The 27,869-nt window shown below is 53.2% G+C and overlaps 3 protein-coding genes across 9 annotated transcripts in view; 2 read left to right on the forward strand and 1 right to left on the reverse strand.

Annotated features, from left to right (window-relative positions):
- RC3H2 (ring finger and CCCH-type domains 2) overlaps nt 1-6,317 on the forward strand; it is a 30,583-nt gene extending 24,266 nt beyond the window's left edge. For 5 of the 6 annotated variants that reach the window (XM_080561917.1, XM_080561913.1, XM_080561916.1 and 2 more), the window contains 3 exons: nt 52-5,622; nt 5,963-6,085; nt 6,274-6,317. In XM_080561917.1, the coding sequence (XP_080418043.1) occupies nt 52-80 (29 nt within the window). In that variant the 3' untranslated portion in view covers nt 81-5,622; nt 5,963-6,085; nt 6,274-6,317. The remainder of the gene's footprint in view (nt 1-51; nt 5,623-5,962; nt 6,086-6,273) is intronic. The other variant, XM_080561915.1, reaches the window with a different exon arrangement.
- PDCL (phosducin like) lies at nt 5,989-12,911 on the forward strand. Its single transcript, XM_080562007.1, has 5 exons — nt 5,989-6,085; nt 6,274-6,317; nt 6,813-6,987; nt 8,118-8,299; nt 8,904-12,911. The coding sequence occupies exons 3-5, from the start codon at nt 6,819-6,821 to the stop codon at nt 9,453-9,455; spliced, it is 903 nt and encodes a 300-aa protein (XP_080418133.1). The 5' UTR covers nt 5,989-6,085; nt 6,274-6,317; nt 6,813-6,818; the 3' UTR covers nt 9,456-12,911.
- Nucleotides 12,912-16,089: 3,178 nt separating this feature from the next.
- Nucleotides 16,090-26,048, reverse strand: PTGS1 (prostaglandin-endoperoxide synthase 1). Of its 2 annotated transcripts, none has more exons than XM_080561975.1 (11): nt 25,873-26,048; nt 21,554-21,670; nt 21,307-21,447; nt 20,507-20,650; nt 20,107-20,288; nt 19,926-20,009; nt 19,535-19,781; nt 18,647-18,933; nt 17,753-17,900; nt 17,141-17,525; nt 16,090-17,060 (listed from the first exon to the last, which is right to left on the reverse strand). In XM_080561975.1, the coding sequence occupies exons 1-10, from the start codon at nt 25,982-25,984 to the stop codon at nt 17,161-17,163; spliced, it is 1,827 nt and encodes a 608-aa protein (XP_080418101.1). In that variant the 5' UTR covers nt 25,985-26,048; the 3' UTR covers nt 16,090-17,060; nt 17,141-17,160. The 2 variants fall into 2 exon arrangements, with proteins under 2 accessions (XP_080418101.1, XP_080418100.1); XM_080561974.1 differs by having other exon boundaries at nt 21,554-21,733; nt 25,873-26,041.
- Between the last annotated feature and the right edge of the window lie 1,821 nt (nt 26,049-27,869).

The following is a 27,869-nucleotide window of genomic DNA, read 5'->3' on the forward strand; positions in this document are numbered from 1 at the left end:
GATACTTGTGCATGTACTTGTTTAATATTTGTAACTTATTTTTCTCCTCAGGGAGGAGCAGAAAACAATCCTGCCCGTAACTTCTTGCTTCAGTCAGCCGATCACAACATCTGTTAGCAATGCAAGCTGCCTGCCCATCAGCACATCAGTCAGTGTTGGCAGCCTCATTTTGAAAACTGCTCACATTATGTCTGAGGATAAAAATGACTTTTTAAAGCCTGTTGCAAATGGCAGGATGGTTAACAGCTGAAAGGCATTCATCTTTCCAGCTTGTGACCACACCATGGAAGCATTTACACTAGCTTTTTATATATATAATATATATTATATAATGTATATTTTTTTTAAAAAAAATAATATTGGGGTCATGCATTTCCTGTGGACTCTTTGATACTTCAAGCCCCTCTCGCATTAGCATTCTGAAGAAAAAAAACTTACTTTACTAGGGTAAGGCGTTCACTTTCCACAAATGAATGGAATTTGGACATTGTTTTACTTAAGCTTAAAGCAGCTTTTTATGAGTTTGTAGCAATCCGGTGCGGTATCTGAGCCATTCTTGTTTAAAATGGCTTCTGTAGAAAACTAACAACTCAGTTATTTAAACTAGCAGGATCCTACAATGATACATCTAGTGAAAGGAAGACTAACTTATTTGTCTCTATTTTGTTTCATGAGAGAAGAACTTGTGTCTTGTTGCAGCTGCTTTTTCCTTAGTTGTGGAACTTTGCATGGAGTATTGTTTCCTGTTTGAAGACTGAGAGGTGGGGATTTGGACTTGAGACTTTTTACAGGGTTAACACACCATTAGCTTTGCACTGCTGCGTTATTTGCAGGTCTGTGGTGCAGTGCTTTGCTGCAGCTTTTTGTTTCCATCCCCCCACCTAATTTCTGCTTTAGTACTGTAGATACACATACACAGGCTACTTGTCCAAGTAAAGTCACCAGAAGTAAACCAAGTGCCTAAGTCCTCCAGCTAATGTACTAGGTATTGATCTCCCCAAGTTATACATGAAACAATTTTCAACTATTTTGAGAGGTTATGCACTAATGTAACAGCATTTTTTTTTATTAATAGTTCTCAACTTGCAGATTATAGAATCCAGATGACTTGGCAAAAAGTATCAGGTGCTCTTGGCTTTCCTTTGAAAACCCTGTATGTAGTGTTTGCACTGACTAACAAGATGGTATTGCTGTTTTTGTACTGTTTTGTTTTTAATTTAAACTAAATATTGGGAATTTAAGGCAGTTATTACCTTTTGTTTAATGTTGTTAATCATTATTTTGTATTCAGGTTTAATTTTTGCTTGTTCAGTGGCAACTTATTTTCAAAGACCTTGAAAATACAATAATATAGCATTATCTGACCTTCAGAGTACGGAACAGTGTATGAATTTATGCCCTGTTAAGATGTGACTGAGAATCATGTTAGACATGTCAACTGAAAAGAGTTTTTCATAAACACACACAAACTAGAGCCCTGGGCATATTTTTTTTAAGAAGCTTAAAAATTGACTTTTTTTGGAAAAGAAAGCAGGACTCTCCCTCCTGATAATTACTATCTTGTTTGTCCTCTTACTTTTCTTTGTGACAAGTTTTACTTTTTTTTTTTTATGTTTTATTAACTTCTGTGAAGTTGTTTACTCTGAAAATTGTACTGGAATATTTTAAGCCAAGCTGATCTTTCACCAGGTGTACTGCATGTAAGGGCTTTTCCTGCTAGCAAAATGCTTAAAGAGGATCATGTTACTGGTCGTCTGAGTTGTTATTTTACAAAATCACAGCTATGTGGTCGGGTAAGATTTTGATAACTGTTTTGTGCACGTTTCTGGGGGGTGGGGGTTGGCATTTCCCTGAGGGTTACTGATTAGACTAAGTAAATATTGGTGTTTGATATCTCTCCTAACGAACCTGTCCATGAAATAATTATGTTGTAAATATACCTGAAAATCCAAGGGTTAGTTTTGATATTCTGGTGTCAGTATGGAAGATCTTACACATCTATTTAATACTCAAATGTTAAGGAATGTATGTAGAAAAACAGTCAAGTAGTCTTCTAGTGTCCTCTGGCTGTTGCTGTACCTTCCTATAGCCAGTGCCACCTCATAGCTAGGGTTAGATTGATGCTTTGTTTCACTTGCAACTCAAAGTGAATGGATACAAGAACCAGACCACCTTTGTCACCTTAACTTATTTCCTATTGATGTTAAATTTAACTTAGAATGTTAGACATAAATATGATTGTTGTATATTTTATACCAAGACCATTCTGTAAATATGAATTTATATTACTTTTGAAATGCTTCTGAGATACTATTATTTGCTGTACAATGTAATTCCAAAACAGATATGCAAACAAGTATGTCTCTTTCATGGATATTTAAACAGTGAGATCTTCCATGTTGAAGGTGATGTAATTTTTTTAAAAGATTTTTAAATTTTAAATTGCTATTTTGTTACAAAAATAGAGAAAATATAAAGGTTTGAGAAGTCCTTATTTGCCCTCAGGGAAAGAGCCCTCTGTGCACCAGAACTCCACAGAACATCTTCAGCATGATCTGAGGGTGAATATATACTACATAAATTGATTGTGTATTTACCTTAACTTTTTAATTTTAAAATTGCAATTTTAAAAACTTGGTTGTGCTCTGCTGGAGGGGGATTGGGATAAGCTGCTTACACACATTTGCCTGTTTGTCCAGTGAAGTTACATAAGCCTAACATATTCCTGCCAACCATATTGGCATATTTAAGAACAAATGTATCTATATACTCTTGTCTGCAGCAGGAGGTCCCATGATAATAGTATTTCTCTAGGATGACCATACACTTCATACGGAAAGTTGGTTCTTAACTGAGGCTAGTTATTTTCTCAAATTTTTAATATAGAGAATGAAAGGCAAAACATTACTTGGGGGTTTAAATAGCATGTCAGCTTTTGTCTTGCAGTTTTAACACTGACTATGTGATTTTTGCCATGAAACTATGCCCTCCAGTGCCCTGACAAGTAGAAGCTACAGGTGGGAACCTAGTTCTGGCTTTCTTCTTTGGTGGAGTTTCATCCCTTGACCCTATATAAACAAGTATGTATTCATTTGTCTAGTTGCAAATCAGGTGCCTTTGGGCTACGGAAGGGCTTATTTTCTGACACTGAGATATAGTGACTAATCTTCGTGCATTAATAGCAGTGATTCCCATTTAGGTTTTGGCCTTTGCTGTCAGAAAAAAAAATAAAATAAAAAAAAAAATAAAAAAAGAAAAAAGGCCCATAGCGGATTGGGGAAAAGAGATTGGCTCTTTTGCTTTGCTTGGACAAGCATTTTTTTATTATTTTTGTTTTTGTTTGTTTTTCCCCACCCCTGCTAGGGGTACAGCAGGGATTTCACATGCAAGAGATACAGGAGTTATTAGTATCTAAGTTAATTGTGTTGCCTCACTACCTGGATTCATTCCTTGTTTTGCCTCATTTCCCACATAGGTCTTAATAGAGACTAATGCTTGTGCTGGGAGAATGCTTGTATGAAAAGTAGTTATCTGTACATTCTTAACATATAATTATAGCAGAGTGATCGCCCTGCTACTGATACTTTGTTCCTGTAAACAGGTGACAAGAAATGAATCTTAGTGTTTATGCAGATTTTGCATTGTAGAATGTATACTAGACCCTTCAAAGGAAAGGTTAGACTCTTTGCAAAGCAAACTGGCGTTGGTTCTTGGTAGTCTAGTACAGGGACGCTAAAGTTTGACACTTGATTTCAAAAAAGAAAGATTGTATACAGCTGATTATGTTAAATAAGCTCTTCATTGCTCATTGTATAAGTCTAATTTGGGAGGTTTTAGTGCTTTGATAACATGATTGAGATTTTAATTTATCCTGTACTCAAGAGCTGAATGCTGTTCTTGTATAATAGTGTACTAGGCTGGATGAGGTACAAAATAATACACAGTGGTCATAAACAGCTGAGGAAAGAACACTTAAAAATAACTATCTAAACTCAGAATAGTTCCAAACATGTTTTTTGTTTGCTTTCTTAAAGCACAAGTTGTCAAGTTGTGCCTGTTGCTGTACATAAACACTGTATGCCAGCAGCTCCTTGATCATATTTGTGAACAGATTTTTCATTATTATTAGACTTATTAAAGGAAGATGCTGAATTTGAGAGTGTAACAAAATGAGAAATGATTGACTTATAGTATGTAAAAGTCCATTCTTTATGTTGTAGCTTAATCCCTTTTGTTAGGAAATTCCCTCTAATTGAGGGACCTCTTCTGCAAGCAGAACACAAATGTGCTTTTTAAATGACCCAATTTTCCAGTATAAATGAACAGCTAAAATTGGCAGTAGTCGTCACTATATCTCTTTGCTTGCAAGGGAGCACAACGAGGGAAAAGAAGTGGCAGTGATGGGATAAAAACAAATGTGAATATTCCAAATTCCCTGTATCGAACCGTAGCGCTACACCCCGTTATTTGAGGAGTAGGTTTGTGGAAGCTTTTAATCAGTCATTAGGTTGCTGTAAAAGCTGAAATAAAACAGAGCCTGCATTCACTACTGCCAAAAGCCAGGGTCATTTGCACATAGCCCATCAATTTATCCAGAGTAGATCTCAGTTAATCCAAGGCATGGAAATGCATGCATTTTCTTAGCTGGGCAAACAAGTACATTATACGGTAGTTGTGATACAACACACGTGGCTTTTATTTGTACTGCACATACCCACTGTACAGCCACTCAGAAGTATTGTGGTTAGCTTGCAGCATCTGCTGTCCGCATTTATACTGTTTACTGCGTATTCTTTTCCCTGGAAGTTTTAAGGAAATTTTTTTTCTTGTTGCATTGATTACATTTTATAAATTTGCTTAGCTGGAAAGTTTGGGAAAAGAGGCCTGTTTGTCAATTGTACAACCGATTGTGAAGCTCTAGTGTGAATATTTTTACGTCTGTATTAGACATTTTCTTTGCAAATCTATTGTTCGATTGAAATGTAAATGAAATAAAAGATGGTGTACACCCATCATGTATAAAGCAGGCACCATCGCTACGATGGATTTAATGCTCATTTTTATGGCGCATTCTCAGCTTCTATTTAAAACTATAATTTAAAATCTGTAAAATGAAATGGGGTTATATGGGGGAGTAAATTCTATTCCGTTTATTTCGGTTTTATTCCCGACTTGTACTGTTTCCCTTTGTGTTAGAAGTAGGGCAGGGCCCGGCGGGGCGCTCTGTGCGTGTTTGCTGTAGCACTGAAGTGAAGAGGTTTTAGCTTTGGCTGGTCACAGAGTAGAGCATCATGGTTTTCAGTGTTTGAGAGAATCGATGGAAGAAGTTTGCAGTATTGACATGTATTTGCATGCACAAATAAAAATTATTTGTCCACCTTCACCGCCTCCGTGCCTCAACCCGGGGAAGGGCGGGGGTGTGGGGGGGGTAGGAGGTGGTGCGGGCCGGGCTCCCCCCGCCGCGCGAGTGGTAGCGCCCGGGCGGGCCCAGTCCCTGCCCGCGGGGTGGTGGCGCCCGGGCGGGTCCATTGGGCCTGCGGGGGGGGGGGGGAGGTGGTGGCTTCCCCTGTTCCGCCTCCTTCCCGGCCTGCCCCGCGAGCACCGGAGCGGCCTCGGCTGGTGGTGAGGGGACGGCGGGGCCGGGACCGGGACCGGGTGGGGACGGGAGGGGGGGGGCAGCGGCCGGCCCGGGCTGCTGGGCGCTGGTGGCGGGGCGGCGCTCCCGGCATCGCTGCTGGGGACGAGCGCGGCGCCGGGCGGGGCGGGGACAGCGGCCGCCTCCCGGTAATCCGGGCACCCCGGTAATCCGGGCGGTAATCCCGGCGGTAATCCCGCAGCCGTCACGGAGCGGGCCCGTCAGGCGGGGCCCCGCCGAGCAGCGCTGCGGTGGAGGGGCGCTGAGGGGGGCGGGAGGGTTCCGAGGTAGCGGCCGCTGCCTCACCGGCCCTGTCCCTGCCCACAGGAGCCGGCACCGGCGGGACCATGGCAGCCGCGGAGACCTCGCCGTTGGTGCCGTGACCCGCAGCCTGCAGCTCAGATCCGAGGTCGGAGCCGTCAGCACCGAGCGTTTGCGTCGTTTGTCTCGGTACTTAGCAACTACGTGCTCCCTGTTCCAATAACGCGCTTATTTGAACAGAAAAAGCGGTCGTATTTCCTCTAAACGTTTTTCCTTGCATGCGTTATGGTGTTTAAATGCGTGGGCTGCCCGCAGAAGTTTTCATGAGCTTGTCTTCAACAACTTGAACTGATACAATCTGAAATTTCCTCCTCCAGGTTTGGTTAGAAGCTTGTTCCTGAAAGACTGGAAAGGAATAAAGGTCGGAACGTTTGAATTTGATTAATTATATAGAACATTTCTCAGCTCAGAGGAATCATTGTTAAGATAATTCACATATTATTGGAAATTGAAATGTAAATAACTGGGAATCAACCTAATGAAGCTGTCTGATTGGGGCTTATGAGACTCCCAAATCACAGTTAAAAAACTCATTCTCCGTGGGTAAAAGTATTTAGATATATACTAAAGTACACTGTAGTGCAGAAACAGCTTTTATAACAGCATTTTTTTTAGTAGTGAGCCTCAAAGTAAAGCTTTGTTCATAAAGGTTTTTAACTTAGATACGTTTGAAATTGTGACCGAGAATTAACTTGTGACTGACTGCTCTGTAGACTGTGATAGTGGGCTGTTACCTTCTTACACGGCTAAAAAACTTCTCTGAAAAAGTAGAGTACTATTGTTACACATTTCAAGGGGTTTCTTGTGCTGCATGTTTGAGTAAGAGAAATGTCTGTTTTGTTAATTTATTTTTTAGAACAAAATGACTACTTTGGATGATAAGCTACTTGGCGAGAAGCTCCAGTATTATTACAGCAGTAGCGAGGGTGAGGATGAAGACAGTGAGAAAGAAGATAAAGAAGGGGAGAGCTCCATTCCTGAAAGTGTTGGGGAAATAGAGCTTAGCAGCGATGGAAGCGCAGTCAACACAGGTATTATTACATCAAGCTAACTGTTTTGTGAATACTTTGCATATTGGAAGTTTTGTGTGTTTGGTTTTTTTCGGTAATGAAAGTTCTATTTTCCTGTATACTTGAGTCAGAGATTGATCATTTCCTGGTTATAGTCTAACCTTAGTTAATAGCTGGTTCTTTATTTTAGCGTTTGCCTTCTCCTTTGAGAGGCTTTGACTTTATATCTAGGACAGTTAGTCTCTGCAGACTAAGGAGATTTATACAATTTGGCTGATAATCCATAAATTTCTTTCCTGTAAGCCAGCAGTTGTTAACCACTAGCAGTCCTGATGTAACAGATGTAGGTGCTGAACAAGTATGCGAGGAACAGAAAGTGGCCAGGCTCTCCTAAAGCAGCATTCTGTCCTGCCACTGCCAGAGGCACAGTACTGATTTGTGCAGACAATTGGTGGGATCCAGAGGGTATTTTTTACATTATATATTGGCCGTCTGTATTTCACAGTGTGTTTTCTAAGAACAATAAAAAAACTTTCTTATGTGTGTTCCTATCCATTACCTGAGAAGGAAGAATGGAAGAATTATGGTACTAAACTGGCATATTTAGAGAGGACCTGAAAAAGTACTTCTTTCCACAGGGCCCCAGCAGCATGGTAGCACATTGTAAGGTGAAGTCTGTGAGAATTAACACAATTGTACATCACAGAATGTACGTCTGTACAGGAATATCGGCAAACTTAATTATAGTTTCCCATCACGTTGTTTTTGTTCTTATGAAAAGTCACACAGTAGTGGAATTCTTGAGGGCTGGTGATTCTATTTCAAGAGCCCAGATATTAATCTTTGAAATAACCCTTGGGACAATTATGAGAGTAGCCTAGTTAGATAAGCTTTAGTCTTCCTAGATGTACCCAAAAAAAAAGAAAACCCATCACCCAGATACACACTCAAGGACATGTAAATGGTAAGTTACTTTTATTTCATTTCATTACGGCATTTTGCACAGTGTATAAGAAGTTTATGACAGGCCCACTATTTTACTGCTGACTTGGGTAGTATTACTGTACTTTTAAACGAGAGATGTAATCGTATTACACATTACGGAATGATGTTTGTAATTTTGTAGTAAATGCCATCATATTTAATTTCAGGTCCGAAAGGAGTCATTAATGACTGGCGAAGATTTAAACAACTGGAGACAGAACAGAGACAGGAGCAGCGCAGAGAAATGGAACGACTCATAAAGAAGTTATCTATGACTTGTAGATCTCACTTAGACGAAGAGGCTGATAAGCAGAAGCAGAAAGAGCTCCAGGAAAAAATCAATGGAAAGGTAACATGGCTCGGAGGAATTAAAATGCCATTTAAATGTTTGACATTTTTTGTTTCATCGTTTGTGTACGTGAAGCAGATGGGAATCCTTATCTCAGTAGGTGTATTTAACAGAGCAGGTGAACAGACAAAATGCAGAAAATCTTGTTAGTTTCAGTTCTAGAGACAAGATAGTGCATTTGTTTTGGCAAAAGTTGTTTACTGAAAAACTAATTGAAAAAGCTGATGAGAAAGAAGCTGTTTGACAGCGTAGACTGAGGTCAGGCACAGTACCCAAAGCAGTGCTCATAGCTTAGTGAAAGCACATAGCTGCCATTAACCTGAATTAAAGTGGGAGCATGGAGCAGCCACTTGTGTTATTAGTGCAGCCTGTGGAAACTGGAATACCCAAGGCTGAAATCACAGTTCCCACTGAACGCAGTTTCTAATTAGATCAAAATGGAGTGTAATACAGAGGGTGCTTGAGCCTTCGTGGGTTGCACTTTGGTATTATTAAAGATGAGCGACCCACATTAATCCTCTTGACTTAAATCAATTATGTAAGTGACCCACATAGTGATGTAGACCTTTTCTTTTTGTCTTCTATCTTTCTATGTATTTTTTAGATGACATTACAAGAATATAACATGATTCACAACGACGAAGATGATGAGGAATTCTTACAGCGATACAGGAAGCAGCGGATGGAGGAGATGAGACAGCAGTTGTACAGCGGGCAGCAATTTAAAAAGGTTTTTGAGATTACCAGTGGAGAGGCGTTTTTGGACACAGTTGATAAAGAGCATAAAAGCACACTGATCATGATCCATATTTACGAAGATGATATCCCTGGCAGTGAATCCCTGAATGGCTGTATGATCTGCCTGGCTGCTGAGTATCCAACAGTTAAATTTTGCAGAGTAAAGAGTTCGCTCATTGGTGCCAGCACCCGCTTTACTAATAATGCCCTGCCGGCTTTGCTGATCTATAAGGCGGGTGAGCTCATTGGCAATTTTGTGCGAATCACTGACCAGCTTGGAGAAGATTTTTTTGCTGTAGACCTGGAGGCTTTTTTGCAGGAGTGTGGTCTGCTTCCAGAAAAAGACCTAGTGCTCCTGACTTCTATACATAATCCATCTGCATGTTACAGTGAAGACAGTGATCTGGAAATAGACTGAACCACATACGCCGACGGGCCAGTAGGTGTAGTTGTACAGTGGGATGTTGTTGTGCTAGGGGCTGGTTTCTTCCTTTCTTAGCGTGGGTATATTATTCTTCCCTTCCATGCACTTTGACTTTTGCTTGTTAAAATTTTGTTTAAAATAATACGAGGAATTCGTAACATTTTCTTAAATTAATTCAGTATAGTACACGCTAAAACAGTCTTGCTTTTTTGCAGTTCAAATGTGTTTTACTAAACCTGAATTTCTAACACAATTCAGTAAATTTAGGAAATTATGTATTCTATTGTCATCTCTGTTTTCCAAATCACTTAGATTTTGTAAACATGTTGTTCTTGGATCAGTTGTTTATAGTCAGTCTCCTTACAGAGAGACATACAGCGTATGTGAATACCAGTTCACATACAGCATATGTGAATACCCATTCGATCAGAAAGTGGGTACCTAGTCACTAAGACAAACGTGTTTTTAAGTGCTCAAATCTTTTATTAACCTGGAGTTGAACTGCTGCCAGCAAATTAACTGTGCAAGGTCCTATCTTCCATTTGTAGTCCCCTTCTTGGAAGTACCATTGTTCTAACAATTGGCATCAAATTTTTGTTCTTTTCTCACTTGCAAATAACAACAGCTCCTGACTTGATCCTGAAAATTACTTTTCAGATGGAGAGGGTTCTTCTTTCTTTGACCTTACCCAAGACTTAAATGAGAAAATCTTCCTTCTGTTACAGCTCTTACTGTATTCTTGGGTTTTAAAATACCTACCATTAGTTCAGAGTAGTTACTTCTGCAGAAAATAAGCTCTGCCTCTTAAGAGAAAGAGACCTCTTATAAAGAGCTCCAAAGTATGTACTGAATAGCATCAAGGAGAATTTTGTTGACAAAATGCAGAATTAGGACTTGAATAGCCTCAGAATTTCGTACATCTCTAAAATTGTTAAATCACTGCCAATGTTCATTTCTGTCTTCATATTATGTGCTTAAGCTGGGTCTTCAGCTGCATTTTGAATATTAATAACCCCTGGACCTGACAGATGACTGGAAGGCTTTGTGGGAAATCACCCTTGAGCCGATAGACCAGGTCCCTAAATAGGCGTTCAGTAGCACAGCTGATTCCCTTGTCTGAAGCTCAGGGACTCATTCCTGCACAGAGGGTTTGGCTGGATCAAAACCATGGCCACTGTCCTGTTCTTCCTCTGATGGCAGCTCTTCAGGAGCACGGCTTTCTGTACAGCGCATCAGTGGAGTTCACTAACAGACAAAATCTTGTGGGGTGGGGTTGAAACCTTTGTGGAGACTGTAATTTCTTCACGTGTCTTTTGCTACAAACAAGAAAGGTCTCTCTAAAAACATCACAGCTCTTTCAGCTGCCCAGTGATGTTGATCTTAAAGTTCTCCTCTCCCCCAGAACACAGGGTGGCTCCTACTTCTGGACACAGGGTGAAAGCCGTGCAGCACTGGCTGAGCCCGTTTGTCTTTTCATGAGCATTATTGCTCCTGAATGCAAGAGCTGTATATTGCGCCTTGTCATTACCATTTGTTAGTGGTTATGTTTTTATTAAAGTGTTTGTTTTGTTTGTGCTCTACTTACTTCATATATCAGAGGTAATACGGGGAAGTAATTTTCAGGGTTTCTAGTACGTTACGGTTCACCCTGACTCCAGCAAGTCTAGCGCTACGTAGCTGTGAGATAACCTGAGTAGCATTAGAAACCATTAGCAATTTAGAGTGAGCGCCAGCATGAAAACCTCCAGTGATGCAGAGCAACGCAAAGGCTTTCCTGGCCAGGTTATGGCTGAGTTACTCAAACAATGTACCTAGTACAAATGAGCATGTTGAGTGTGTGCACTCTGTACTTAGTTGTTACTGAATTACGTGTCTTCTGCATACTTAATTGGATGTTACAACACTTCTGCTTTCTCATGCATTCCTTATTTTGCTTGTTATTTTTTAATTGTGAGGAAAGTAGACTATCGTTACCTGAATATATGACCCAATGTAATGCCATGTTTAATGATTAAATTTAATTGTTTTGTTTTGTTTTTTTTTTAATTTCTGTTGTTGTTTAGTTTAATTTGCAAGTAGAAGGCACTTCGGAAAAGCAGGAAGAAGTGCAAATGTCTGTGTAAGCTCTTGGTTCATAGTAAGACTAGATCTTAGTACAGAAAAATAAGTGTTGGCAATTCTATCTATTTGAACTATATTTTTAAAAGTACTATGAGCAGGAAGATAAGTAATTTGTAATTAAAATTACTGAATTGGCACAAATTGTAGCTGTTTTAAGGAAACTGGCAGAAACCCAAATTTTAAAATGTGGTAAGGGAATCTTCTTTTTCGAATTGCGGAAAAAAAAACATGAAAGTTACATGAAATTAAATCATTGAGCGTGGGTATCAGCACATGTAAGAAAAAAGTCGAAGTAGCTGTAATTTGTATTTAGGAGGAGGTTCAGTGAAGTCTGTAGCACAGACAGGGTGCGTATTAGCATCATAATAAAATGATTTGGAGGGGGCAGAGCTGACTGCTTGAGGTGCTTTGAAGTTTTATTTGTACAAAGTGTTTTTTGTTTGTTTTTGTTTTTTAATCCGTACGTCAGTAAAGCTGTAATAGGATCAAAACCTCTCCTGCTCTGTGTCAGATGGCCTGCAGCAAGGGGACTCGGTTATTAATCTGCAGTGCTCAGCTATTTGACAGATGCTTTATGGTGCCAATAGCAAAAGGGAAAAAAAGGTGTGTGGGAAAGAAGTCTGAATCCAATTAATCACTAATCTTGGAGAATACAATAAGCATAAGGGAGAGAGGGATAGAGAGAAGGTGTGTTACGATGCTGCTTCTCAGCAGCAGCACAGACAACACAAACCTGAGGAGGAGTCAGAGGTTGGCTGCTGGAGCTGCTGAGAAGCGTTGCGGGCAGGGCTGGGTACTGCCGCTGGTGCTTTTGCCCGTACTTGAAGCGAAGTCCTCCCAAATCTACCAAGCGGTAACTGTGTGCCCGAAACCCAGCATCCTTCATGAACATTAAACAACGTGGCAAAGTGAAATGAATTTTAGGATAGGTTAGCTATTGGTTTGTTAGTGTCTGTCCCCTGTCCATTCAGTAGAACTCAAAACTACAACTCCTGTCTGTAAATGTTATAGTTGGAATGTTGAAGTCTTCTTTATTTATCTAATTTTTTTAGATAAGGCCCTGACCAGATTAAAAACTGGAATGTATTTATGTATATATATGCTTTAGAGGACTGAAATTAAAATGAAATTGTACCAACACCTACGTACAATAAAACAGTTCTGAAACATCCAGTTTGGCATTGGGAGCGTCAGGTTTTTGGTTTGGTGCAGGTGCCTCTCCTTCCCCCAAAGCTGTTGCATTCTGTCACCATCAGAACTGCATTCATGTTGATGCGTTCTACTAAATGGTTTGGTTTTGAATAAAGGATGCTTTTTAATTTTGTCGAAGATATTTCATCGATCTTTTCTGGCACAGCAACTTCCCTAGCACAAAACGTTGCTCCTGGCAGAAATGTGTGATGGCATGTTTGGTACCACGAATGGCTCTGGTGCAGGAGGTGGCAGAGAGAAGCTGGCTGCGGTGTCCGGCGTGGGTTGTCTGAATTGGGTTATACACTCGAATGTTTTGTCTCTAGCAGTGCACCTTATCTTGACTGGGCCAAAAGTCCTCTGTGTGCTGCTAGGGACCAGCAGAAGCTGGGAAAGAGTTCATCTGCCCAGCTCTCCCCGCTAGCCGAGAACTGCCTCCCGGAGGGCTCGGTGGGCAATGCAGAGCCCGGGGCTACGAAGCTGGGCAGGTACCGGCCTGAGAGTGACGTCCCTTGAGCTCTGCCAGTTGTTCCCTGCCCCAGCTACTGCCACCAGCAATTCTGTTCCTTTTATTAGTGCATCTGATGAAACCGGTCTGAACTATAAATGTGAAAAGTTGAGGGAGGCTGGGGCGTTACTGCAAAGCGACTGAGGTTGGTTGCCTTTCTCGTGCCGTGGCAGAGCTTGTGCGGGCACTGCTCAGGTTTTAACATTTTGGGATGCAATTCTATCAGTATCGAATGGAAGCAAGCTTTCTTAAATCCGTTATTTCAGTGGGGCAAGAGAGCTGAGAAAGAAAACAACTGGAAAACAAGGTTGGTACTTACTACATGTAAATGTTTGTGATATTTGCACTAGTCTGTGTATCTGAAATATGACAGTAAGTTAATGCATGGCGAGGATTCGGTGAACAAGACTTCTTCCTTCTGAGCTGTTGTGTGCTCTGTTTGCAGTCCGTCCTTTCTATGTCGCGTTTTCTATCTGCTGCTTCTCAAGCCTAGGACAAACATGCAGATACGGCCAAGGTGATTTTGGCTTTTCCTGCCTGTTGGTGTAGCTCTGCTTAGTCCTGCGTGTACCCGTGGAGCCTGAAAAACCACAGCTCCCCTGACGGACTGTCCGTTTGCTTGTCTCCATCTGTCTCTTCTGGTCATGCAGCTACATTGCATCCCTTTTGGAGCGCTGGGGGTTTATTTGCAGGGACACCAAAAAGTGAATTAGTACTGTAAGGTTCGGTGGTGTTTTATCGGAGCCAGACGATCAGGTTGTCACCCCAAGGAGCTTAACTCAGATGTTGGGTCATGCGCTCACCTGGGTGCCAGACAATGAAGGATAAGACTGAAGAAAGTCAGTCTGATTTCATAAAAATAGCTGATTTTTTTTTTGCCTTCAGTATAAAAGTTACGGATAAATATCTTAACATACCTAAAAAGTGATAGATGCTCATTGATTTACATCTTACTAAAAGCATTCAAAATGTGCCTTTCTTGAAAAATCCAAGCAGACATTCCTGCTCTGGTGCCTGGTGAAGTGCCCCAGCCTGGCTGAAGAACTCATCGGACGAGGGTGAAAACGCTGCTGGACGCCCCCGATCCCACCCAGGTGATGGCCGTGTGCGGCTCGCACCTTGCGGCCCCCTTTGCGTGGAGCAGCGCTGCGGGCAACTGATCTCCTCCTCCTACCGTCCACTCCGGTCGTTGTCGTGCTCGGTGAATCACTGCTCCAAAGGTCACACAAACACGGGCAGATGTGCGCGCTGCCGCTTCACGCACCGCACGTACGCAGCACCAGCGGTCTCCTGTCCAGATCGGCCCGCGGGCGAGCTGCAGCTGTGCTCCCCCAAGGCGCTTGTTTAAAAAACGGTGCTTGTTTAAGGGCATCTTCTGGGCTGGCCAGGAGCAGGCAGAGCAGGGAGCAGGCAGAACAAGGAGTCTGTCGGAGCAGGGTGTCCAGCAGCCCCCGGCTCCACGCTGGACCCTGGGTGCGTGGGGCAGCCCCCTGGGCGATGCTGGGGAGCTCCAGGCTAAACCCCGCGTTCCAGAGCCGCAAGCTGCTGTCGTTTGTACTATGTCAGGCTTGGCAGGGCTGCCTCAGCTGCACTATTCCTGGCAGGATGTTCCTCTGTGGTGGCAGGGAACACCTAGGCAGCAATCCTTGTGTGCCTGCCGGGCCGCAGCGCGCTTATCAGCTGGTAGCAAAGCCGTGCTGGCAGGCTGCGATAGCTACAAACAAGAGCAGGATGTTTGTGGTCTAACTGAAACGAGCCGAGCTTGTGCTGCTAACCAGATGCTGAAGGATGCTCCGAGGCTGGAGCTCTGCACGGCGAGGGCAGTCGCGTGCGTGCTTTGGAGGTGTCGTGGGAACGCGGTGCATGGCTCGCGGGGTGCGTTCCCCTAGGGGGAGATGCCAGCAGCCAGCCTGGGTGCTGCTTGCTCTGGTTTTGAGCGCTGCATTGCCACCTGAGCGAGGGCTGGGACCCTCTGGTGGGCTGGCAGCCCCCGGACCACAAAGCCACCGCACCGTGTGTGTGTCACCGGCACGCAGCGAGCTGCTGCTGGGAGCTGGGCGCGTTGGTGCCCGGGCGTTTTGGTGCCCAGGCATGTCCTGCATGCCCGTGCCTTCCTCAGCAGCAGCGTGTGCAGTGTGGCAGAGGAGGGGTCTGCAGGGGACTAGGACCTCCAGATTGAGGGACATGGTGGGACAGCTGCTAGTTTTTTTTTTTTGTGTGGAAGTTTTCTCACCCAAGAGCAGGAGCACTGTCCCACCTAGCGGACGGTACCGCGAGGTTTCACCGGTGAATTGGCCACGTGCCGCTGTCTCAAGCCCCATTGCAGGGGCTCACCAGGACAGAGCAGAAGCACAGGGCCGGGGCCCCTCCAGCTGCTCCTGCAGCACAGCAGGGAGCTGCAGCCTGCACCTCACCTGCAGCTGGGGCTGTTTGTGCCCTTGGGTGGATTTCACATACAAATACCCGGTGCTGGGCTTAAGCTCTGCATCACCAGCAGCAAAGCGCAGGTTTGTGGGGCAGTGGTGGCTGGTGGGAAGCAGCGGGGCCAAAACCTTCACGGAGGCTGTGGCACAGCCCCTGCCGAGGCACAGGGAGCCGGGAAGCTCCGCTTGTTTCTTCTCACGCAGCTGGCAGTGACACGGGCACGCTGCTGGTGAGCACGGCCCGCATCGACAGCCCGGCTGAGCACTCACCTTCCAGCAGCGCCGCTGAGACGTCTGCTCTCCCAGCTCCTGCTGGCCCCGGGCACCCTGCCTTGGCCTGGCTCTGCCGAGTGAGAGCTTGAAAACTTGCTGGAGGAAATGAGAGTGGTTTTTAACATTGTTTATTCGAGAGGTCCATTTTCTGGGATCTGACTGGGACCAAGGCCAGCGACCCTGGCTTCCAGCGATCGCATCACGTTGTTGGCGATGGCTTACATCTGCGAGCTGTGGAGCGGGACAAGCAGGTTCTGTGTGCCTTGGGGGACGTCATTTACTGAGCTATTAATGCAGGGCAGTGTAATGAGCATAGGGTGCAAGAGCCTTAACAGGTGGTTGGCACAGAGGTGGCATCGTGCTCGGAGCAGCTGTTGTCGTGGCTCCGGCCAGCCCAGGCCAGCCGTGCGTGACGGGGCCAGCGCGGTGCTGAGGGCACAGGGGCCTGGGAGTCCCACCGAGACCTGGGGCTGGGCAGCTGGCACGGCCACACCGCTGCACCCGGCGTGACTGGGACTCTTTGTTTGTCCCAGGCCAGGCAAATGAGGCTGCTGGGCTGGGCTGGGCCGAGCCAGTGCTGAGCGGGCTGCAGGAGAGCCAGGTGAGAGCGCAGCCCGAGCTGGGCCAGAAAGGAAGGAAGGACAGACGGACGTCTGCAGCACATCATCCCCATCTCTCCCTTGCTGCCGTGTGCGGAAGACAAGGCTGGGAGGGCTCCCTGTGCGCCGTGCCCCTCTCCATCCGAGTGGGGACGCCCCTGCAGAAGAGGGGCTGCTGGTGCTGGGAAGCAGCGGGAGCTGAGGGTGAGCAGGAGCAGAGGAGCTGGGAGCACCCCAGGGTGCTGGGGGTCCCCGGAGAGCCCCGAACGTGGCTTAGCGCAAGGCAGGGGCTGGGAAGAGGATGAGGTCTGCTGAGCACAGGCGGTGGCAGCTCTTCTCCCTGGGCTCTCGAGCTCTTCCCAGAGGGGGCACCAGCCTCTCCCCACCGGCGTGGGGCTGAGCTGGAGCCTGCCTGGGGCGGACGATTGTTGATCCTGCTCCTGCTGGGCACGGGGTGGGCAGGGGCCCCCAGCCCTGCCGCTGCCTGCAGGGACAAAGGGGACACTCAGCACTGAGCGGGGGGCTTGTTCCCCCCCCCAGCACCTGGGTGAGGACAGACCCTACCTGCACAGGCCGTGGAGGTGCTAGAGCTCCGTAGACGGCCCACCGCCCCGGCTGCTGCTGGCCGTGCCTCCTGCCACGGCGTCCGGCACCCGGAACGCCACGTACGGGCACTTCTTCACGTTGAGGCACACGAGCTTCTCCAGGGATGCTGTCTTGACTATCTCAAAGCCAGTTGCTCCGCCAAAGGTACTGGGTTTCCAGTACTCTGGGGAGCAGATGGGGTTTCCGAGAAGCCCCTTCAGGGAAAACGGAGCTCCGATCTCCACCATGCTTTCTCCGAAAATGCCGTTGGGTTGGGGTTTCTCAAGCAGCAAGCCCGGATAAAACTCCAGCGCATCGATGTCTCCATAGAGCTCCTCCAGCTCTGCCGCCTTCTCCTCCTCTCCTGCACCAGGTGAACACCAGACGTATCAGCAAGGGTCCGGCCTTGCGATGGGGCACGGGGACGTGGCAGGAGGGAGACCTGCAGGCACCGCACTGCCCCTGCCCACCTCCAGGCGAGGCTTGGATGGGGAAGAGCCCAGCAGGTCCCGAGCTCGGCTCAGGACAGCAAAGCCTCCGTGCTGCTGCAGCCAAGCCCGGAGAGCCCCGGTGGCAGCTCGGTGCTCGTACCTGTTAGCTCCTGGAAGGACGTGTAGGGCTTCATGCCAAACCTCTTCCGATACTCATTGAAGGGCTGCAGCCTCAGCTGCCGCGACTCCTTGATGACCCCGACGGCCACTTTCAGGACGTTGGCGTTGATGGTTTGCCCCCCGCCGATCTGGAGGGCGAGAAGACAAGGAGGGACACGCTCACGTGAGGCACGCGGAGGTGCCGGCCTCCACGGAGGCACAGCCCGGCCTCCCGGCCCTGCCACGCTCCCAGGTGCCCACATCCTGGGCACGGCACGGCCGCAGCAGGACGAGGGGGAGCCAGGGGCAGTGCCAAAGACCAGCGGTGGCACAGCTCGGGCTGGAGCCTGTCTCCCGCAGGAGAAGGCCTGGATGGCAGCGTCCCACCGGCTGGGGAGGAGGGAAGGGATCGCGGGGCCTGGGGTCGTAGAGGGAGCCTGCACACCCCAATAGCAGCAGGGCTGCGTGTCAGCCGTGTCGCTTTGCCCAAGTCAGAAGCGTTGATGTAATCACTTGGAAGAAAACATCCATGTGATGGCAGCAAAGAACAGCGCGAGACGAGCTGTTCCCATGCCCGGGCTGCTGCACGGCCTGGTCTGGGGCACGGAGGAGCCTGGCTGCACCCAGCAGGGTGCCGGCTTCACCCCGATGCTTATTCCAGTGTCCCAGGATCAAGCAAATGGGGCTGCCAAGACCCAACCTCGCTACACTGCTCATGGGGGGGTGCTTTCAATGAACACACCACGTGCTGCCCTTGGGAACAGGCTGCGAATGCTGCACACAACCGGGACATTTGTTATGGGTGGGCTGTGGCTGTGCTCTGGCGATGCCCTGGGCCCGGGGTCCCGCAGCCCCCCGTGGGACGTGCTGCAGAGAGGGCAGAGCAGGACCTTACCATCCCCGCAGCCTGCTTGGAAAAGGACTCCACCAGGGCCTCCACGCCATAGTCCAGGAGCATGGAGGTGTTGTAGAGAAACTGCTCGTAGCTGTACTCTTCCCCCTGGATGACGAAGGAGTCCGGCATCAGCCCGTGCCAGTGATAGAGCTGGTTGAACTCCACCGCGATGCGATTCCGGTACTGGAACTGCCTCCCGAACAGCAGCTCGGGGTCAAACTTGAGGCTCAGGAAGTACCCGCTGAGGTGCTGGACGTAGTCTTCAATGACGATCTTGATGGTCTCCCCTGGGCAGGAGGCGAGAGGAGGAGGTGTCAGCTGGCAGCAGGAGCAGCCGCAGCCCCGGCCGGCCCGGATCAGCCCCGGCTTCCCCAGGGCTCGGGGCAGCCCCGGTTACTCATGTGCTGTGCAAGGCTCCCCGCGGCAGCCTGTCCCCGCAGCAGACTGTCCCTGCGTCCCCGCACCCTCTGCCGCCCGGACCTGCCTGACATTGGGCTTGCTGTTGGCTGGGAATTTCTGTCATTTATCTTTTCACCGGGAAAGGTCAGCTTGCCAAAAACAAAATGGTTTCATAGAAAGCTGACCCCGATCTGGAGCTTAAAGACAGTGTGGTGGCATCGTGGGTCTTTCATAAGTCTACTGTAAATTCACACAAAGTCACCTCCATCCAAAGTCCAGAACATTAAGATGGAATAGTTCAAAATGACAGCTAAACTGCTCAAAAATAAATTTTCTGATGGACTAAAGCCAACGATCCCCAGAAGGCTGCCAGAGGAACTCCTCCAGCCTTTAAAGCCGGGCTGGCTCCCGCAGAGCCCGACAGCACCAGGTCACCGGGGCTCTCCCGGGAGGTGGGACGCGGGGACCCGCGGTGCGGCCGGCCCTCACCGATGAGGATGAGCCGAGCCGTCTGGAAGAGCTGCTCATCGCTCCACGTGGGGTGCTCCCGCTTCAGGATGTCGCAGACGCGGTTGTGCTCGCGCAGCCAGAGCGTGGCGTACATGCAGAGCCCCGGCAGGAGCCCGAACACCTCCTGACCCATCGCCAGCTGCTTCTCCTTGGGGATGGCAGGCGGGTACACCATGTGGACCGGCGCTTCGATGACCGAGGGGGGGTACACCTCTCCATCCACCACCTCGGGGAGACAAGAACGGGGTGGCAGAAAGGGAGAAGGGGAGAAAACCACCCTGTCCTGGCGGCTGCCAGAGGGACGTGGGCTTCAAAAAAACCTCGGAGCCTAGGGCTGAGATGCGTTTTGGCACATCGTGCCACGTGGTACCTGGAATTTGAGCTTCCCATCCCTGAAGAGCCGCAGCTGGTGCTGCCGCTGCAGGTTGTCCCCGTACAAGTGCCCCAGGTCCACCTGCGAGACAGCGCGGTGTGACGGGAGCGCCAGCCCGGCCGTGCCCACCCCCGGCCCCCCTCGCTCCGCGCCGGCCGCCCTCGCATCGCGCCCTCACCCCGTGCCCCAGCGCCTTGGTGAAGCCGCGCCCCATCTTCCCGGACGTCTTGAAGAACTGGTGGGTGAAATGCTGGGCGAAGAAGGCAAACATCAGGTTGGTGCCCCGGGGATCGGCTTCAAACTTGTGCCGCAGCAGGAACCTCTCCGCCAGGAACTGGGCGTCGGGGAGCTGCCGCTTCCCTGTGGAGGATGGGGATGACGCCGGTGCCCCGGCGGGTGCCAGCGGTGCCGTGCGGGCTCAGCCCCACAGCAAGGCATGGGCGCTGGGTGGTGGTGCTGCACCAGGTACGGGTACGGTACCAGGTATGGGTACGGTACCGGCTATGGTACCCGGTGCTGCTCTGCAAACCCAACCATGTTCATCGCCTCGTGGTGCTGGTCCTGCGCCGGGCACGTACCTTTGGTCCCCATGGGCGTGGGGCAGTCGTCCGGCACCGGCGGGAGGATGCGGGTGTAGTAGCTGACGTTGGCGTAGGCCTCCCAGCTGATGTAGCCGTAGTTGGAGTTAAAGGTGGGGGGGCTGGGGATGAGATTGGCACGAACTGGAAGGAGAGAGCAGTCAGTGCCGCGGGGCAGCACCCAGATCCCACTGGCATCCCAGGAACCAGGAGGTGATGGGCAGAGAGCCCGGCCGCATCCTGCTGTGCTGTGCCCCCCACACACCCGGCCTTTTAGGGGCTGCAGTTCCCTGCAGGAGCAGGGGGGTTGTACTGCTGCACTAAGTGGATTCCTGCTTGATGAATTAAATGACAAACACGCAGAAATGGGGAAACCAACAGCCGGAGCCTTGCGAATGTGTTCCTGCAGCTCCAAGAGCTGGAACCTAAATATTTACGCAAAGTGATACATGTAGGGACAGAAGTAACAAGGGCCAGCTCCATATTTCCACCAGCTGCTCCCTGTGTCTGTTTGAGAGCCCTCTGGAAGGGGAGCGCAGCGTGCTGAGAGCAGCTCATGTGTCTCAGCTGGCCCCCAGCCCGCTGCGTGCGGGGCTCAGCCTGCGGCCCCGCGGCCCCGCAGCCCCTGGGCCCCCGCTGCTAACGTCCCCTGCGGGCCGGCTCGTGGGGAGGTGGCCCCGAACTGGTGCCACCGGGAGATGCTCGGCGGCTCCGCTGCCCCCTGCCCGTGCTGGTGCTGCTGGAGTCCTGCTCGGCCCCGGGGACCTGTCCCAACCCCTCCCGGGAATCGCCCCCCGCACCTGTGAGCACGAGCCTCATCAGCGTGTCCCTGATGAAGGTGCTGTTGATGATGTCCCAAAACCACCTGAAGTGAGTCAGGACGAAGTGGTAGAAGGCGGGACTGGGCTTCAGCAGGTTGTGGAGGCGCGTCCAGAGTTCGGCTGGGGGAGACAAACCCGGGCACGCCGCTCAGCACCGGCTGCTGCAGCGCTCGCCCCGCTAACACAGCCCGTGTGGCGCCGGGGCTCCTCCGGGAGGGGGACTTACGCGAGGTGCAGTTAGCCCCGAAGTACCCCGTCCGCGTGCAGTCGCACTCGTAGCCTTCCAGGCCGACCCGCACGCACACCCCTTGGTGCTGGCAGGGGTAATAGCAACACGGGTTCACTGCGGGGAGAGAGACAGAGAGGTCGCCGGCCATCCACGGTGCCACCGCTGCCCCGAACGCAGCTGAGAAATAAAGGCAGAAAGGTGCTGCCAGAGCATCACACGTGGGGTTCCTGTGCCCCGTGAGCCCGGGAGCTGGCAAACCCCTACAAACACGATGTCAGCATTGTTAATAATGGCAATTGTCTGGGCTGGAGTTTGCTTTGGCAAGCGGCTGCTTTGCCCCGGCCCCACGGGCGGGTGGAAGGGGCTGACCGCTGGGCTTCTTCCTCCCGGCTCCAGCCCTGGCCCTGCCGCTTCCTCCGCAGCCACCTCTTTGCCCGCGCGCCCCAGCTGCAGCCGCCAGATAAGGGCCCCATCCTGCCCTGCCTGCATCCACCGGGGTCCCAGCAGCTGCCAGTGCCCCCCCGGTGTCACCCGGGCACCGCAGCTGGGGCCGGCTCCTGCAGACGCGTGGGCGGCCTGGAGCCGCTGTCCCCCCGCCAGGACCTTCCCCGGCCGCCCTGCGCGGCGTCGGCGTGGGAGGAGGTCGGGGCTCGGAGGGACGCGGCTCCAGCGGCGCTGGCACCCCGGTATCTGCTGCTTTCCCTGCCCCAAACGGGGGGCAACAAAGCTGGAGAGGAGCAAAACCACATTTCGCTGCCGGAGACAGAGCCCAGTGGGATAAACCAGCCCCTGCGTGTAATGGAGGGATGGGGCACAGGGGTGGTGGGGGCGCGCGGGGACAGCCGCGGCACCCATGTGCAGCGCTCTGCCCCGGTGCCACCCAGCAGAAGGCTCCGGGAGCTGTGACCGGCGGGTGGCCGCAGCATCCTCAGCGCTGCAGGGCTCTGCCCAGCCGGCTCCAAGTTCTGCTGGAGGCCGGAGCCAGGCTCTAACGCCGGGGGAGGTGGGCAGGCACAACGCGCAGCACATTTTTCCGTAGGAAATTGAAGCTAGAAATTAACATCTTTGAAAAATCAAGCTCATTTTGCAAAGTCTCCCAGTTTCCCAGGCAGCTCGGGGCCGGGACAGGGTGGGGGCTGCCTGGGGACCAGCAGCTCTCACGACTGCTCTCAGCCCTGGGATCCCGAATCCCTCACGCTACAGGGGACGGCTCGCAGGGTTCAGCTCCCAGCCCTTCCTTCGGGCTCCCTTTCATCTCAGCTCTTTTCATGTATCCAGCCTCCGTTACACATCCAGACGGGAGGCAGCAGGCAGGTCCTTATTTATCTCGGACAAATTAACTTCAGACCACCCGCCTGCAGCTTTTTGTAGCATGGAAACTTTTACCGTGCTGCAGCGCAGCCAGAGCATCCCCCGAGCAGTTCCCGCGCCAGTAGCTCTGCGCTTGGCTCCACCACAAACATCTGCAGGAGCGGCCCCGCTCCCTGCCCCGGCCAGCTCGGAGGGGACACGGGAACACCGCGGGTGCCACGGCCGTGGGGCCGGGTGGCTGCTCCGTGCCAGGGCCCCGCGGGCAGCTGCCTCCTGCCGGGGTCACAGTGGTGTCAGTGCCGTGGGGGCCCGGAGGTGGGGCGGGAGCGGCATGTCCCAGCCACAAGGGCACGAGGGGACGCGGCGTGTCCCAGCCCGCGACAGCCGCCCCCCGCGGCGCTCCCGGCCTCTCTCCACCCCAGGCAGGAATCCGGCCGGGACGGCTCCAGGTGTGGGGAAAGCTGCTCCCGGCCCCCGCGCTGGATCGCGGCCCCCCCTCCGTGACGGCTGAGCCGGTGAACACGTGCGATCACCGCTGAAAAATGCCAGATTTTGGGGACGACATCCGCTCCGCGAACCGCAGCCAAAGCGACGTGGGGTGAATCATGTGCGGGCTGGAGCCGGGCTTGCCCGGTGGGACATTCCCGTCTTGCGCACGGCTCCGTGGCTGCGGGCTGCGAAGACAACAAACGGCTCACACGCTTGTTTTTCTGACTGGGGATGGTTTCCTTGGGTTTTCCATGAGCTGCTCCCAGCCCGCGCGACGGAGCCAGATTGTCATCTGCAACCACTTCTGGCCGCACCGCCAGCGACAGCAACCTGCCAGGGCCGCAGCTGCGCCGCACATGGGGCTGGCGGCTCCTCCTCCCCGCACCTGCGGCCAGGCGCTGGGGGCTGCTTCCAGCAGTGGCACCGGGGCTGGCGGGGGGGGACATGGCCATGCCACAGCAGCGTCCCCTCTCTGTGCCCGTGCTCTGCCGTCCCCTCCATGCAGCGGAGCCGAAGCCCCGCGAGCGCCGCCGCGGACGGGGCAGGAAACCCGACCGCAGGTGGCGGAAATGGGCACAAATCAAAATCGGCTCTGCCGAACGCACCCGCGGGGTCCGAGCCCAACCTCCCTTCCCGTGGTGGGACCCCGGGCACGGTGGTGACATCCAGGGGCCCTGAGGCAGCAGTGAACGGCGTGGGACCCCGATGAGGAGCAGCTGGAGGGACCGCGGGGTTGTTTTGTTGGAGCGTTTGCTCTTGAACAAAAGCACAGCCCTGAGGGCAAGGCAGCAGTCAAGATCCCAAGGGCAATATCCATGGGGTAAATGGAGAAATACCACGGGACCAGGCTGGCTCAGCTCACAGCCTGGGAAAACCTCTACGGGGAGCAAACATCAGTGCTCTGAGGCAAGGTGGAGCCTGCGAGGGGCTGAGAAGTGCTCAGAGCAGCAACCATCATGTGGGCAGGAGGCTGCAGGCAAAGCCCAGCATCCTGTTATTCTGTCTTCTAGAGCAGATCTGAGCACAAGATTAAGGCCGTGGTCCTCCAGCTGCACGCCTCCCGCAGCCCACCTGCTCTGCTGGCAGCACCTCGGGGCACGGCACAGTTCCCCAAATTTCTCCATCAGGTATCTCCCTTGCTAATTAAAGCTTGGAGGAGAGCCATCCTTTTGCGTACATCCCGGCTACGGGTCCTCTCCCCACCTGGTGAGCTCTGCTTTGGCCCCGTCCTGCAGCCGGCAGCTCCGGGGCTGCCCACGGCTGCACCAGCCCGGCGTGTGCCTGTCCCAGCCGCTGCAGGCTGGGTGTCCCCAGCCGCTCCCTGGGGCCCATCCTGTGGCACCCAGTGCGCTCAGCCCTGCCGACGGGACCCGCCGCAAGGTGCCACAGCCCCGTGTCGGTCTGAGTGCTGTTCCTCCTCCCGCAGCACTCGCTCCCATGCCTCGAAGTGCCGTAACCCCCAGCTCATGTTCCCGTTTCGGACGCACACGCTGCCGAAAGAGGGAAGTCTCCACCTTAGGGGCATTGTTTCTGGGCAGGAACAGCCGCCTGAATGCCGATAAGTCCCAGCAGGATGGCTGCGGGGAGGGGGTGCGGGGCAGGGGGAAGGAAGCCGTGCCCTGTTCCAGCAGCCCCCTCTGCCCCGCTCAGCCCGAGCCAGCTCCCTCTGGGTTGCTGCACCCATGTCCTGCTGCCCCCCCAGCCCCGGCCCATGGAGATGGGGCCACCATCGGCACCGCTAGCACCAAACGCAGCCGGAGCCCCGCCAAGGGATGCCAACCACGTCCCTGCGCTGGCTGAGCGGGGAGCTGCAAAACCCGAGAAGTTCCCTGAGCTGGACCCGGGGTGGGCTTTTCTCCGTGGAAGGGAGGAAAATCCCCTCCCGGGAGCGGGACCGGAGGCAGCGTCCCCCCGGGGACCTGGAGGAAGCTGCTCCGGGGGAGCACGTGGAGGGAGGTGGATCACGACGCCGCGAGCAGCGGTGCCATTGACGCCCCCGAGCCCCCCGAGCAGCCGCGGCGATGCCTCGGGGGCACCGGAGCCGTCACGCTGCGGCCAGGGGCTGCGGCCCCGGGGGGGCTCCCACGGCCGTGGACACGCGGGGGCTCCCCCAGCCCCTGCCCGTGGCCCCGGGGGGGCGCAGCAGAGGGGGGGAGACCCCCGGGACCCGGCTCCTTCCCCCCCCTCCGTGTCCCGATCCCGCGGGGCCGGGCACCAGCGGGACGTGGGCACGATCCTGCCCCGGGACCCCACGCGTGGCCCCCCCCCGGCCCCGGCCAGCGCCGGGAGCACCGAGGGGATCCGAGGGGGGCCCGGGCTCTCCCCCCGCGCCCATCCCGGGGGCAGCGCCCCCAGCCCCGCGCCCCCCCGTCCCCCAACATCCCTCCGGGACCCCGGCCCCCGCAGGATCCCGGCCCCGCTCCCCAACCCCAGCCGGGTCCCCCCGCATCCCCCGGCCCCCCCGCCCCGCCCGGTCCCGCATCGGGCTCCCCCCCCCCCCCCCCTCCGCCCCGTACCGGTGCCGGTGCCGGCGGCCGCGGCGCTCCCGGCGGCGCAGAGCAGCAGCGCGGGGGCGAGCAGAAGCCGCAGCCCGGCCGGGGGGGCCCGGGGCCGGCACCCACCGCCCATGGCGAGAGGCAGCTCCGCCGCGGGCCGCCGCTGCCCGGCCCGGCCCCGCCGCCCCCGCCCCCGCCGCGCCTCCGCCCGCCCCCGACGGGACGGGGCCGCCTCCGTGCCCCGGTCCCCGCGTCCCCGGCATCGCCGTGCCCACCCCGGGCTCTCCGCGCCCCCCCCCCCCCCCCCCGCCCCGAGCATCTCCGCCGCAGGGACAGCACCCCGGGGGGGCAGCGGGAGGGAGGGGCTGCTGCCCCTGGGGTGGGTGAGGGCAGCACGGGCTGTGGCACCCCCAGCGCGGTGGCACCAAGAGCCTGGTGGCACCTGGAGCGTGGTGGCACCCCAAGCGTGGTGGCACCAAGAGCCTGGTGGCACCCGGAGCACGGTGGCACCCAGAGCACGGTGGCACCATGAGCCTGGCACCGTGCCTGGCCGCTCGCCCTCTCCCGTGCTGGCAGAGGGCCGTGGAGGAGCCCCAGGGCACGTCCCGGGGGTTTTGCCATCACCCCCCGCAGAGCAGCAGCAGCCCCGGGCACCTCAGGGGTGGCCGCGCGTTTCCGCCACCCGCGGTGGAAGCGGCTGCGGCGGGGCGCAGCAGGGCCGAGCCAGGAGCCTGCTGAACTGGAAAGGGAAAAAGTGGTGCTGCTGGAACAGCCGACTCCGAATTGCTGCTGGGAAGGAGCACGCGGCTCCACGGCGGCTTCTTGCCGCAGTCGTCCCTCCTGGCGGTGACCTGCCCGTGCTGGGGGTGGCCAGGGACGGGTGGCGGAGGGGCTTGCGAGTGCCCCGTGGGCAAAGGCACCAGCCTGACCCGAACGTGAGCTGAGCGTGCCCTCGGTGGGCTCCGGCAGGGTGGAGGTGCTGGCCGCTCCTGGTGAATGTGAGCTGGCACCGAGGGACCGACACCGAGGGACTGGTTTTGCTGTAACGGTGCAGCCAGAGCCGTGGTGCTCTCAGCACCCCGCTGGGCAGCACACATACTGAGCTCTTGCGGTGTTTCTGCTCCCCAAAACGAAATGCGGCCACGCTGCACCAAACCATCAGGCGCTGTGGGGCCCTCCTGCTGTGCCCAGCTTGGAGCCCTGGTAGCAAAGTGCTTCGGGCTGAGCCCTGCAGCCCAGCACGGTGGATTTGGAGGCTGTTTCTGCGCGCTCCCATCTGGCAGCAGCAGGGCAGCGGTGTTTCCTGCCCCTCTGGCCCCCAATGGCCCCACGGCACTGCAGCCCTGCGGTCTGGCTCAGGAAGCCGAGTGGTTTACCCCATACAGAGGCTCTTTTTCCCCATCCTGCCAGCTCTGGTGCCGTCCCCCTCCCACAAGCCCAGCACCCAGCTGCAGCACGTGTAGGACCCGGCCAAGTCCATGGCCCTGCAGCCAGCCCCACGCTGCCCGCGCTCCGCACGGGACCGGCCGATGCCGACGGCCCCGCGTAGCGGCGAGGGAGGCGTCCAGGGCTGGCTGCCCACAGCGTTCACATCTCCCGCTCCCTTCCCTTTCATCAGAATTCAATAATCATTTGCTTGCACAATATGGGAAGCAATTGCAACAGCCCCAGCCCCACTGTCTCGGCAGGACTTTTTATAACCTGCGCCGCGCACAGGCTGCGGGAGGAGCGGCTGCGCCCAGGGCGAGGGACGCTCTGCTTGTCCCATGGCACAAGTGGGAGGTGGGGGGCACCGCAGGGCATCCCAGCTTCTCGTGGGCTCTGAGGGAAGAAATGGGGCAGGGGCAGTGCAGATGTTAGAGGTGGAGCTGGAGCTGGCCAGCAGGTGCACCGACATCGCTCCTCCGTGGCCAGGGCGGTGGAAGGGGAAGCGCCAGCGCGGTGGCAGCGGCACGGTGCTGCTGGGACACTGCTGGCATCCACGGTGTGTCACCCAGACAGGGGGGTGGCCCTGGTGG

This window comes from Anser brachyrhynchus (genome assembly GCF_964034855.1).
Source record: "Anser brachyrhynchus genome assembly, chromosome: 19".
Lineage (NCBI taxonomy): Eukaryota > Metazoa > Chordata > Aves > Anseriformes > Anatidae > Anser > Anser brachyrhynchus.